The sequence below is a fragment of the Girardinichthys multiradiatus genome, chromosome 4, assembly GCF_021462225.1.
Source record: "Girardinichthys multiradiatus isolate DD_20200921_A chromosome 4, DD_fGirMul_XY1, whole genome shotgun sequence".
Taxonomy (NCBI): Eukaryota; Metazoa; Chordata; class Actinopteri; order Cyprinodontiformes; family Goodeidae; genus Girardinichthys; species Girardinichthys multiradiatus.
This window is the reverse complement of record NC_061797.1, coordinates 32,288,017-32,301,036: the sequence shown is the minus strand read 5'-3', so window position 1 is coordinate 32,301,036 and position 13,020 is coordinate 32,288,017. Positions and strand designations below refer to the sequence as shown.

At 41.2% G+C, this 13,020-nt stretch overlaps 1 protein-coding gene across 1 annotated transcript in view; it reads left to right on the top strand.

Annotated features, from left to right (window-relative positions):
• Positions 1-13,020, top strand: part of LOC124866622 (CUB and sushi domain-containing protein 1-like) — a 436,935-nt gene that overhangs the window by 390,826 nt on the left and 33,089 nt on the right. Inside the window, exons 60-62 of the mRNA XM_047362500.1 lie at positions 1,571-1,756; positions 5,775-5,951; positions 6,439-6,618. Coding sequence (XP_047218456.1) covers positions 1,571-1,756; positions 5,775-5,951; positions 6,439-6,618 — 543 coding nt within the window. The remainder of the gene's footprint in view (positions 1-1,570; positions 1,757-5,774; positions 5,952-6,438; positions 6,619-13,020) is intronic.

Below are 13,020 nucleotides of genomic sequence, written 5' to 3'. Positions count from 1 at the left end.
CAGTTAATCAGTTTAATAACTGAAATACTGTGCAAGCTGTTTATAACCTTGATTATAATTACCTACCCCTTGCTTATCAAAAACAAACCACCCCATGACCACACTGCCCTCTCTTGCACATCTCTACCTTCTAACTGTATAAAATACACACAGAGAATACACACAGGGAAAAACATTACTCAAGATCTTTTTAAGTTACAGGATTCCAATAATTTTTTGTAACTGTTTTATGTTTTGCATAAAAGCATCTCTCATGTTTACTTACGATGGTCTGAAATAGAAAACATCCAGTGAGTAGCAGTTGTTTGAAAAAATGTCTTGTTGATGTCAGAGGTTAGGGGAGACTGGCCAGAATAACTGCAGATAATAAATAACCAAAAATAACCCCTTCTTACAACAAAGGTATGCTGAATTCCATCTCTGAATGCACAAACCTCAAAATAGATTGACTACAGCAGCAAAAGACATTGGGTGCCGCTCCTGACAGCTAAGAACAGGAAACTGAGGCTACAAGAAATCTCACAGAAATTGTTTTTGATGCCTTGTTGAATATATGTTACAAAGAATCAAGGCAGTTCTGAAGAGAAAATGGGGTGAAACCCAGTATTTGCAAGGTGTATCTAATAAAGTGGTTACTGAGTGTATGTCTAAGTTGAGCAAATGCACAGATGATAACTAGTCTTTAGTGTTTTGGTTAGTTTTTGAATCCCAATGGATAGTGACCAAAATTCTGTTGTTAAGAAACACATTCACAGTTCTGCCAATCTCATTTAGAAAATGTTTGACATTGTACTGAGCAACTTTATTATTATTGACTGTGTGTTGCTTGGCTAAATCTGAGTAACAAAGAATAAGTCTGTTGAGTAATCCTTGTTTGCTACACAGGTTGTAAGTGATGCTCAGCAGCAGCCTTACACAGATCCCACAACACCAAAAACTGATCATTTCGAAACTCAGCTGCTAGTTTTTCAATAGCTGAAATACAATAAGCTTCCTCTGCTGGCCTCAAACCATAGCACTCAGCGGAGTAGAATGCAACCTGCAGCTAAATACCTTATTGAGATGCAAGAGTCTGCATTTGGAGCTGCACCCAGTTAAAGCACAAATCCGACCAAGTTTGAGCTGCTAAAATTGTGACATGTTCCATGGATGAAGTGTCAGAACAGTTTAGTATGACCTGAAAACAAAAATTACAGTTGTTCAAAGTTTGCATGTCTGGGTATATGTATGTATTTGTGTGCCATTAAATTCTCAATGAAAACTCTCAATGAAATTTGATAAAGATGTGAACTTTTTCGATAAATATATTAAGTAGCTTAATATTTACTATTAGGCTACTTAAGATTTCACATATGCATCAGACAAACAATATGCATCATGTTAATGCAGCTGTTTCTTCACATCAAATTTATTAAGGAGATTTAAATTGCCAATGCAATGTGTTACAGTTCAGTGTGTTTTTTTGTATGCTTCTAACTTATTATCTCTCTACTGAATGGGAGTGCTACAATTCTTATGCAAGAATGTTGTGCTTTCTACATTAAATTGACATTGTTTTCTTTCACTACAGGTGCTAGTCCTGGGTTATGTGGAGACCCTGGAATCCCGCCACATGGCACCCAATTAGGAGGGGAAGAATTTAAGACAAAGAGCCTTCTGCGTTTTAGCTGTGAGGCCGGGTATAATCTGATTGGTTCAGCTGAGAGGACCTGTCTTCATAATGGCAGCTGGAGTGGTACTCAGCCTGTGTGTCAAGGTAGGAAGTGAGGCACTGACCATTTGTTTGTATCCTGTTATCTAATAATCTGGTTCTGTAATGATCAGAAAGCCATTAGAAAGTTGTACTGTAGCTTGAAAGTTTAATGGAGTACAATAGAATACATGCATGTTTCTTTCACAGCACTAGGTTTTCTCTTTTCTTTTGAAAATCTAAGTGATTCTTCTGTGGAACAAATAAGATATTTATGTACCTTTGTAAACAATAATCTATTTATATAAGCCTTTTTTCTTACCTTTTTCATTGTACAAGCCTGCTGCCTGATTTATACCTGGCCCTGTGATGTGACAACATAGCATACTGAGAACTGTCTGTCTTGGTGAAACATTTCAATTGCAAACCATTCCTGGCTCATTACCTTTGGGTCCCAACCCAGTTTTCTTAAAACATTACAGCAGAAATGAAATATGCTATAAAATGAGTCTTTCCACATTTTGCGAAAACCTATAATGCATTTTTGGATATGGACTTTTCACCATGCAGTGTAAAAATATAAATCAGCTGAGGCCTAGGAGCTGATGAGCGCAGGCTCTTTTTCAGCACATAAAGCAGCATCAGGCACACAACTGACAGTAAGAAACTGATCCTTTATCAAACAAACAGGCGTCACACTACACACTATACATTCTTTATAATGTGGAGAAGAAGCTTGCTCATCGTTCATTCTTGCAAGCTGTGACAGAAATGGAGTATTCATGAAATGAAGCCCTGTAGACATGAGTTATGAATGTGTAGAATCTAAGCTTCTCCAATTTTCTCATCAGTTCAGGATTATAGTCACACTACAGGTATATATCACTAGATTAGAATACTATTAAAAAGTTAATTTGTTTCAGTAATTAAATTCAAAAAGTGAAAATTATATATATTCATTACAGAGAGAGTGACATATTTCAAGGTTTTAATTATGTTAATTTTGATACTTATGTCCTACAGCTAATTCAAAAATTGTATTTCTCACAAAATTAAAATATTACATATGATTTTTTTATACAGAAATTCTGCCTAGTGAAAGGTCTGTCACTGGACTGTACAGTAAATGCAGCGGTGCTCCCCATGATTATGTTTGCCCTAAAATTGTCATAATATAACATTAATAGGTTTTTTTTGCCCCTGTGTAATGTCTAATTTTCTAAAAACAGATATTTTAGTTAAGTCAGTTATTTTCTACCGCTTATTCCATAGTGGGTCGCGGGGGACCTGGTGCCTATCTCCAGCAGTCTATGGGCAAGAGGCAGGGTGGTGCAGTTGGTAGCACTGTTGCCTTGCAGCAAGAAGGTCCTGGGTTCAATTCCCGGCCAGGGGTCTTTCTGCATGGAGTTTGCATGTTCTCCCCGTGCATGCGTGGGTTCTCACCGGGTACTCCGGCTTCCTCCTACAGTCCAAAGACATGCCAGTTAGGTTAATTGGTCACTCTAAATTGCCCTTAGGTGTGTGTATGGTTGTATGTGTGTTGCCCTGTGATGGACTGGTGACTTGTCCAGGGTGAACCCTGCCTCTCGCCCATAGACTGCTGGAGATAGGCACCAGCTCCCCCGCGACCCACTATGGAATAAGTGGTAGAAAATGACTGACTGACTGAGATCTTTTAGTTTTCATAAGCTTTATTAATTCTACTGCAATAATAGGTTTTGTTTGGCTATGAATAACTATTGGCTAAGGGCCAAGGACAATTACTAATAATTTCCTTTGGCAATTATCAGGAATTAACAGCCACAATGCTCTCGATCTCTGTCAGTTATTGTTTATGAATTTTGTGTATGAATACTAGCCTCTTTTGTTCTCTGTGTGTAGTTTAGTCCTTGTTTCCTCCCATGGCTGGGCCTAACAAAATTCAGAATTAACAAAAATAAATGCTTAAAATAATGTCTCTCTTTGTGTAAAGTTTCACTCTTAGAACTGAATTATTGAAATAAATTGACTTTCTATTATTATATATATATTTTTATTATTATAATTTATTACCATGCACCTGTAATAGCAGTGGTTGTAATCAGAGGAATAAGTGTGATGTTAACATAATCCTTAGAGGGCAGTTTTTTATTGGAAAATTTAAAAGGCATTACAATAATTCTGTTTTTGTTCAGCTAAATCAAGCAATCAAAAGGGCTTTATTAACGCACATACAAATTAGTTATATTTGCTGTTGGTTGTGATGCAATTGGTCATAAATATGTATGGAGTTTCAAAATGTTTACCTCAAAAAACATTATTTTTTGCGAAGAAAATCAAAGTCAACATAGCTCCTAGAAAACGGAAAATGAATATTTTTTTCTAATAAAGCATAGCAGCGGTTTTTAAAGATACTCTCTGGGCGAATTTGAATTTATGGGAAATTAAAGCCACTGAAACGTCAAACTGTTCCCAAAATTGATAAAACTGAATAAAACACATAACCTTCAGTGTGTCCATATGCTAGTGTTAGACTCTGGAGTTTTTTGGAAGGGTGTCATGTGGTATCAGTGTCCACTTGAGCATTGTTATAGAACTGTGATAAATAATTACCAGAACACTAAAAATAAAAATTAAAAAACTCAAATGCTTACTAATATAAATAAGCAAAAAAAACCAAAAACTGCTGCTACGATGTAAACATCAGCTTAGAAAGTAGCCTTGTTTGTTTGCTGTGTTTGCTATCATAGTGATTGACTTTGTATCTTTCAATAATGTTCACCTGTTGATTAATTGCACACCAAAAAAGTATTGTCAAACCGGAAATTATTACTGCTTTCAAAATCCAAGCCTTATTGAAGAAATGTAATGTAATTTTTCTTCATGTCAGAAATCAATATATTTGGGTTGTATTTCCTTATGGCAAGGAAAAAGTTATAAGGCACAAACTATAACTGTAACAGCGTGTTTTCTTTTTTTTTGTTCGAAAATCTAAACTCTCTATTAAACAGTTTACACATACTGAAAATAGAAAGCTAGCCCCCCAGCCTTAGCATCAAAAATACACACACACACACACACACACACACACACACCTTGGAGATGTGTATCTATTTGCCTTTGCTGGTGCCTGTGTTTGTGTAAGGTTAATTTATTATGTCTATCTACATCTGTTTTTTCATTAGGCTAATAGCGGTTAAAGGTTGATTCAGAAAGAGTGAGACTTCCATCACTGGCACACAAACAAACAAAAATCCATACACACAAATACATTCACATCCACAAACTGCTGCTACAGCGCCCACCCTAACACTCCTAGCTAAAAACAGCAAAAATGTACTTTTGGACCTGGCTTTAAAAGGGTTCCAACAAATGAATCCAATCAATAGGTGATTGATTGTTAAGGGCTGTCATGATCTTATTAGTGAAATGCGCTGTGGGTGGTTGCTAATTCCTCCTGGCTCAGTTAATGTGCTTTGCCTGCAAACTAAAGTTCAATGAATCAGTAGTTCAGACTTTTCCTGTCTGCTTTAAGTGCCCATCTTGACAGTTTTGTAGTGTAATCTGTAGACTGGTTGTGATCAAAAATTTAAAGGCCTTCGCCATAGCCCTTACTGTCCACAAGTCCTAAATAATGAACCAAGTCAACAACTCAGCAAAGTGAGCAATCCTTCTTTAGTTTTTTTATTTGTGTACAAATGATAAAGCTCACAGGTCTTTTGGCTGACTAAGAGTCTGATTTTCTACCATCAGACAGAACTAGGCAGAACTAGGCCTTGGTGTTTTTAATGCTTTAAGCAGCAGCCCTTTGGTTTAATGATGCTGATTTATACAGAGCTTCCAGTTAGTCTTAAATGCACAAATGTAACCCTGCGCAACTTCCACTCAGTGTTGAGAATTAGGCCAATGACCATTACTCATCAATCAGCCTCACCAACTAAAGGATGCATTTTAAGTTATTTCCAGCTGTCTGCAGTGATAATCTCATTATTGCAGCCCAGAGGTGATCAGCACTGATTGACAGGAAGACACTAACAACTCGCTTTGCAGTTATTTCCTCTGTTAATTAACGCTGATGGGTATGTTTTTTTCCCTCAATCCTCAGCTGTATCCTGCGGGAACCCTGGCACCCCTGCCCATGGAAGAATTGTGTACACCGACGGCATCACCTTTGGCAGCTCAGTGGCTTATGCGTGTTGGGAAGGGTTCAAAACGTCGGGCCTGACCACCAGACACTGCACAACAAATGGGACATGGACGGGTCAGCCCCCAGATTGCACAGGTAGGAAAGCCTTTACACAATTACCATCTGCAATTTATATTTTAAACACTGTTAGTTAAGCACGGTTACAGTAATTTTAAGTATGGTTAGCTTACGTTGACATGGGTGTTAGTATATTACAAGTGATACATTAGGAAGGAAATAAATTGAGTTTGGATCGCTCTCCAGTGGGAGAACAGGATGCTATGTGTGGGTAAGGGTAAGTATGTTAGTTAGTTTAACAGCAAAACAGACGGGGCTTTAGGGAATAGGAAAAGTAGAACTAGAAACACATAAAGCCGGGGTGTGCACCAGGGTTGTCTGTGTGAAAGTTACAACATGCTTTTCCAACTATAATAGAGAGCTCTATAAATGAACCTGTACTTCCTGTAAAGAGAATTTATTAAATCAACTTGTCCAAACATAAAAATTCACTTCCACACTTCCACACTTCCACTGTTAGTTTCCTGCTTGAAGATTTTTGTTTTTTTCCTATTCTTCTTTTCAGTAATCAGTTGCGGAGACCCTGGGCCTATAGCCAATGGTATCTATTTGGGAAGAGAATTTACCTTCAACCACACAGTGGCCTACCGCTGTAACCCTGGCTACTTGATGGAACCAGCTGGATGCAGTGTTCTGAGCTGCACTAAAGATGGAGCCTGGAACCAAACCAAACCCAGCTGCAAAGGTATCAGAAAGCAACATAAGTGTCAGATTTACTATCCGGAGGCAGTTTACCATCTGATCATGGTTCAGAAATGGCACCTCTGGGAGTGTCCAGTTTTGTGTATGAGATACCACAACTGCTCTGATCTGCAAGCACAGGCATAAATGACTCATTTCAATAATGAGTCAAAAGTCTATGAGGGGCAGCAGTGATTAGTGTAGAGTCTCAAACAGGCAAGCCTGTTGATCGCACAATCCAGTCATTTATACTACATTAGTCAATATAACTAATAACTATAAGAGTGCCAGTGCAAGTTGCAAAAACTTTACTATTTTAAAGGATTTTAATTCCTTTTCATCACACAACAACATCACATATATAGTGAGATCAGGATTGAATAAATAAATTAAAGGAATTTTTAATTAATGAATAATTTAATCTGTATTATGTAATTGAGATGGCATTACTGATTTCAAGTACTATAGTGGCTTTCCAAAATACAGTATCTTCCAAAATTGAGTACACCCCTCACATTTCTGTAATTATTTTATTATATAAAATAGACTGAAGATATGACACTCTGATGCAATGTAGTCAGCGTACAGCTCGTAAAACTGTGTAAATATGCTGTCCCACACAGAGCCATTAATGTGTAAACCGCTCTCAACAAAAGTGAGTATACCCTTAAGTGGAAATGTCCAAAATGTGCCCAAAGTGCCAATATCATGTGTAGCCAGCATTATTTTCCAGCACTGCCTTAACTCTCTTGGGCAAGGAGTTCACTAGAGCTTCACAGGTTGCCACTGGAATCCTCTTCCACTCATAGACGACATGACGGAGCTAGTCGATGTTACCTCCAAGATGGCGCCAACAATGGCAACCTCGGAGTTTCGCTGTCTCTTTGTTTTTGTATTTTGTGTATTTTTATGTTTTTCGAGCCACAATACTGTGGTCTTGGGCCACAATTCTGTGGTCTCATTCAGTAGAAAGGAATTTCTCAACATCAGAGAGTCCTCTGTTGGGATTTTTTTCACTATCTTTCATTGATCCAAGGTTCACTGAGCTCCTGGCAAGCGGAACTGTGGCACTATATGAGATAGTGCGCCGAAAGCGCCGGAGGGGAAAGCGTGCTAGCGTGCTGGTAAAGCTCGGCAAAAGAGGACTTTGCACACCACTGCCTTCAATCCACCTGGCAAATGTCCGCTCTCTAAGCAACAAGATGGACAAGCTGCTTCTTCTCACCGGTAAAAACACGGACCTTCGCGGATCAGCGGTTCTCTGCTTTACCAAGACATGGCTGAGTGAAAACATCCCGGACCGCGTTGCCGAACTTCCAGCTGTTCAGAGCGTATCGCAGTGCGGAGCTATCGGAGAAGAAGCGAGGAGGCGGAATTTGCTTTTATATAAATGAAGGTTGGTGCAGAGACGTAAAAGTGCTGGGGAAAACATGTAGTCTGGATCCGGAGTCATTTTCCATAATCTGTAAACAGAGAGAGTTTTCCTCATTTATAATAATCGGCTCATATTTCCCACTGCATGGCTGCACTTCTGCCGTGGAAAAACATCTTGCTGAGCTGATTTCAGATGTGGAGAAAAAATACACGGACTCTTTCATCATAATACTGGGAGATTTTAACAGCGATAACCTCTCTAATGAGTTGCCCAAATACAGACAGCATATTAAGTGTCCCACCAGAGACAAAAACACACTGGACCATTGTTGCACAGCTTTAAAGGACTCATATCATGCTGTTACCAGGGCTGCTCTGGGTTTTTCATATCATTCTCTTATCCACCTCATCCCAACCTACAGGCAGAGACTAAGAGCTTCCAAACCCAAGGTTCACACTGTTAAAAAGTGGACTGAGGAATCAAAGCAGATGCTACAGGGCTGCTTTGAATGCACAAACTGGACTGTTTTTGAAACCTGTCTGAACTACCGCACCCTGCTGGTGGTCAGACGCCTCGGAGCTCCTCCGGTACTTGGTCCCTATGAAGCGATCACACACTCTATCTGAAGACTCTTAAAGGAACGACTCTCAACCAGTTTCTAACTTTTAGCTCTTTTAATCTAAGTTAAGGCAGAGGAATGATTACAGAGATCAGCGCTGAGGCTCCCGTCTCGGACCGTTGCCGTCTGTGTAAAGATGACGAAGAGCCTCGATAGAAGTTCACATATAGTTTTTATATCTGGCACTCCAATGCAATGATGTGTACTCCCTCAGTGATTATCAGTAGACTATGTGTCACCATTGTGGTGTCTATCTGTTAGATTGTGTAGTAGCGGGTGCCCATACTTAATCTAAGTGTGCTGTAGCTTTCTAATCAACCCAGTTATACCGGCTGCTCCACTATTTACCCCAGTGCCCCAGCTTCAGGTCATTTATGACAAACCTTGGGCCATTTATCCTTGTACTGTATGTCTATGAGCATTCTTATTCTATTGTAACAAAAGGGAAACATTAGAACTTATATTTATTTCACTATAGTATAAAAGGGAAAAACAGCTATGAGCATATTAATAAAGGTTATTCCTAAGAAACCTCAGCCACTGACTTAAACCAACTAATTGATGTGGTGACATCATACATCAGTTTCTGGGAGGACGTGTGTGCAGACCAAGACCTTCTGCACCTTTGGGAACAACAAGCCATGGTTTACTCCACATCTCAGGAATCTGCGCAGGGATAAGGAAGAAGCTCAGCAGTGGAGATTGGGCGCAGTACAGGCAGGCCAGGAACAGACTAACAAAGGAGATCAAAGCAGCCAAGAGAAGCTACAGTGAGAAGCTGAAAAAGAGCCCGTCTACTGGTGACACTTCGGCGGTATGGACTGGTCTGAGAAACCTGACTGCCTACAGGAGCCCCCTCACCCTTCCTGAACAGAGTCCTCGCCTGGCTAACCGTCTGAATGGCTTCTACTGTAGACATGACAAGAAGCCATTCACACCTCAAACCATCTCCTCCACATCCCATTCAGGAACAAATTCCTCCCATAAAGTAACCAACCCCCTACCTTTAGATCCTCTGCCTGCACTAAAGATCTCAGAGGAAGATGTAAATAGGCTCTTTCAGCGCATGAAAACGAAGAAAGCCGGAGGACCCGATAACATCTCCTCATCATGCTTGAAAGCCTGTGCAAATCAACTCGCTCCGATCTTCACCCGGATCTTCAACAAGTCACTGGAGAAGTGTGAGGTCCCCTCCTGCCTCAAACGATCCACCATCATCCCGGTACCCAAGAAACCCACCATCCTAGGATTAAATGACTACAGGCCTGTAGCCCTGACATCTGTGGTCATGAAATCCTTTGAGCGGCTGGTGTTGAAGCACCTGAAAGACATCACGGCCCCCTGCTGGACCCCCTGCACTTTGCTTACCGAGCAAACAGGTCGGCAGATGATGCTGTTAACTTAGGTCTACACTTCATCCTGCAACACCTCGACCACCCAGGGACGTACGCCAGGATCCTTTTTGTAGACTTCAGCTCGGCCTTCAACACCATCATACCAGACATCCTCCATCAGAAACTCACCCAGCTCAACATCCCAGCCTCCACCTGTCAGTGGATCAACAGCTTCCTGACAGACCGACAGCAGCAGGTGAGACTGGGGAGCATCTTCTCCCGCAGCAGATCAATAAGTACTGGTGCCCCCCAAGGGTGTGTTCTATCCCCACTCCTCTTCTCCCTGTACACAAATGACTGCACCTCAGTGGACTCGTCCGTGAAACTCCTGAAGTTTGCAGACGACACCACTGTTATTGGACTGATCCAGGACAGTCATGAGTCTGCATACAGACAGGAGGTGGATCGGCTGGTACACTGGTGTTGTCAGAACTACCTGGAACTCAACCCACTCAAGACTGTGGAAATGGTGGTGGACCTTCGGAGAACACCACCCCCATTCACCCCCCTCACCATCCCCAACAACACTGTAGCTGCTGTGGACCACTTCAGGTTCCTAGGAACCACCATCTCTGAGGACCTGAGATGGTCCTCACACATAGACACTGTTCGAAAGAAGGACCAGCAGGCTACCAAAAACATAGATTCCAAAGTCCAGTCAGTGGAAGGAGATATATAGCTTGAGCGCAGCTTAAGAATGCAACGAGTAAGGAGATCTGATGTGAGTGGTAGGCGTTGAGTGATGGCTGATGGTTCTTGCTTTTAAAGCCCTTTAAGAAGCAAAGGTACGTGGCAGTGAGTAATAGACGGGCAGCTGTTACCTGTTACCAGCTTGAAGAAACAAATCTGTGCCAGTAAGTTAAGCCCGGATGGTAGAGATACGTATTTTGAGGACTGAATGAGCATAAGTATTGAATTGACAAATGGACATGGTATCGAAAGAGGGGAAATGCAGTTGATAAGAAATGCAGTTGATAAGGTGCATGAAATGATTTGAAGCTGTTACAGCTTGACAAGTAGGCTAACAGAGTGCGAGGAGCAAGACTGTTGTGGATGGCTTCTTGAGAAGCCATGGAGAGATTGACTAGCTGGGGAGTTAGTTGAAGATTGTTGAAGAAAATAGAGGGACTGGAGTTGAATAGGTTTCTGGTTCTGGTGCCAGAAATCTGAATTTCTGGACTGAGGAGTGAGACAGAACATCAGCGATTCTGTACTAATTTCCTGGAACATGAACTGTGAGAAGCAGGAATTGGTGTTGGGTGTAGATTAGAATAAGTCTGCAAATTAACTGCATGATTTCTGTGGAGCAAGAACAGCCATTATTAATGATTTATATGACTGCTGTGTTATCTGAGTGGATGAGGATTGACTTCTTGAACCATTCATGTCCCCAAAGGATTGCTGCTCTGATAATGGGGCAAAGCCCGTGAAGAGCTAATGTATGTGACTGGGCCCGGAAAGATCGGATCTCTGGGGGCAATTTGGAAGCAAATCACCTGCTGTTGTAGTAGCTACTGAAGCCTATTGAGGGTGCTGCATTTGCGTAGAGCTGAATATCATCAGGATGAGTAATGAAATCACTGTAGAAAAAAATATATGCCATTCCAAAAGGACAAAAGTGATGCCAAAGATGCATTTCCATTTTACATGAATGGTCAAGGATGAGTGAACCGTGAAGATAAGGGATGCTGGCTGCCTCTGACAAAAGATTAGATATGAAAGATTTTCCCTGAGGAATGATACAAATGCCGTAGTTCAGGGGGGCCAAGAAGTGTTAAAAGCTGTTGTTTGGAAAATATGTCAGCGAGGAGGAAGATTGAAAGAAGAAGAGTGATTCGATGTATTTTTTCCATTGGCAAAGATGCTTGGAAAGAGGATGAGTCGAGAGTAATGCCCAAGAATTCTAATGAGGTGCATGGACCAATGGTTTTTCTCTTCAGAGAGAGGGACGCCCAGGTCTGAGAAAGCTTCAGTAAGAGCACTGAGCCCATAGCGAGGAGGAGAGGATGGGGAGGTCATGATCAGGAAATCTACAAGAAGGCGTAGCACGTATGAGAGCTTGTTATTAAAGATAATTCAGCATAATTCCTTTGAAAAAGAGTTTAATATTTTTGGCCTATGTCTGCAACCGAAAGTGAGACATAATGCAAAGAAGTAGGCTCCTTTCCAGAAAACTCAGAAAAAGTCTGGGTAATTGGGGAGGACTTCAAGGCGCTGGTTATGTCTGTCTTGTCGAGCACGATAGCTTGACTTGCCAAGCGGATGAGTTTAAAGGCATGATCGTTAGTTGCGTATTGCATGGAAAAATCTTGGAACGGAGTATTACCATGTATTTTTGTGTGGCAATGCCAATGGAGCTGACACGAAAGATAGGGAAGGGTGGCTGGCTGAATGGATTTAATCATAAATCCTTCTTTAACTTCCTTGGCTATGAGAGTTTCGACTGTGTCAGGTTCTGAAAGAGCAGACTGGAGGTTGTAAAAGATGTGGGCGGAATCAGGAATGATTTCTGTACCTGGGTTAAAACCTTGTTAGAACTCACTGAGAAAGTCCACAAAGTCTCTATCAGGGTCATTTTTGTTTTTAGAGCAAACATGAGAGCATTAACCTGTGGAGAAGTGCTTCCTCAGTCAGTCAGCCGTGGATGGAGTATTGTGGGGGCAGGAGTTCCTTGCATGGGCTCTGCTACAGAAGAAGCAGGTGTGCAGCAGTCTGCAGCTGGAAATTGAACAGCCAAGGTCATTGATATTGTTACAGACTGTCCTGCCTCCCTGGCGGCCACGTTTGTCAATACCCTTAGGGAATGGAATATTGACTGAGCGGCGGGTGTTGCTGGGTTTGGGAATAATTTGTGAAGGAGGAGCGGCAGAAGACAGACAGTCAAGAACTGTGGGGCTGCTAGAGGAGGAACAAGAGCAGAAAAGGATGATGGTTGTACATGCAGTGGCTGGACAAGATGGAGTGCCACAAAGATTGCATAATAGAGAAGTATGTGCAGTGAATATGTGGGAGTACAAT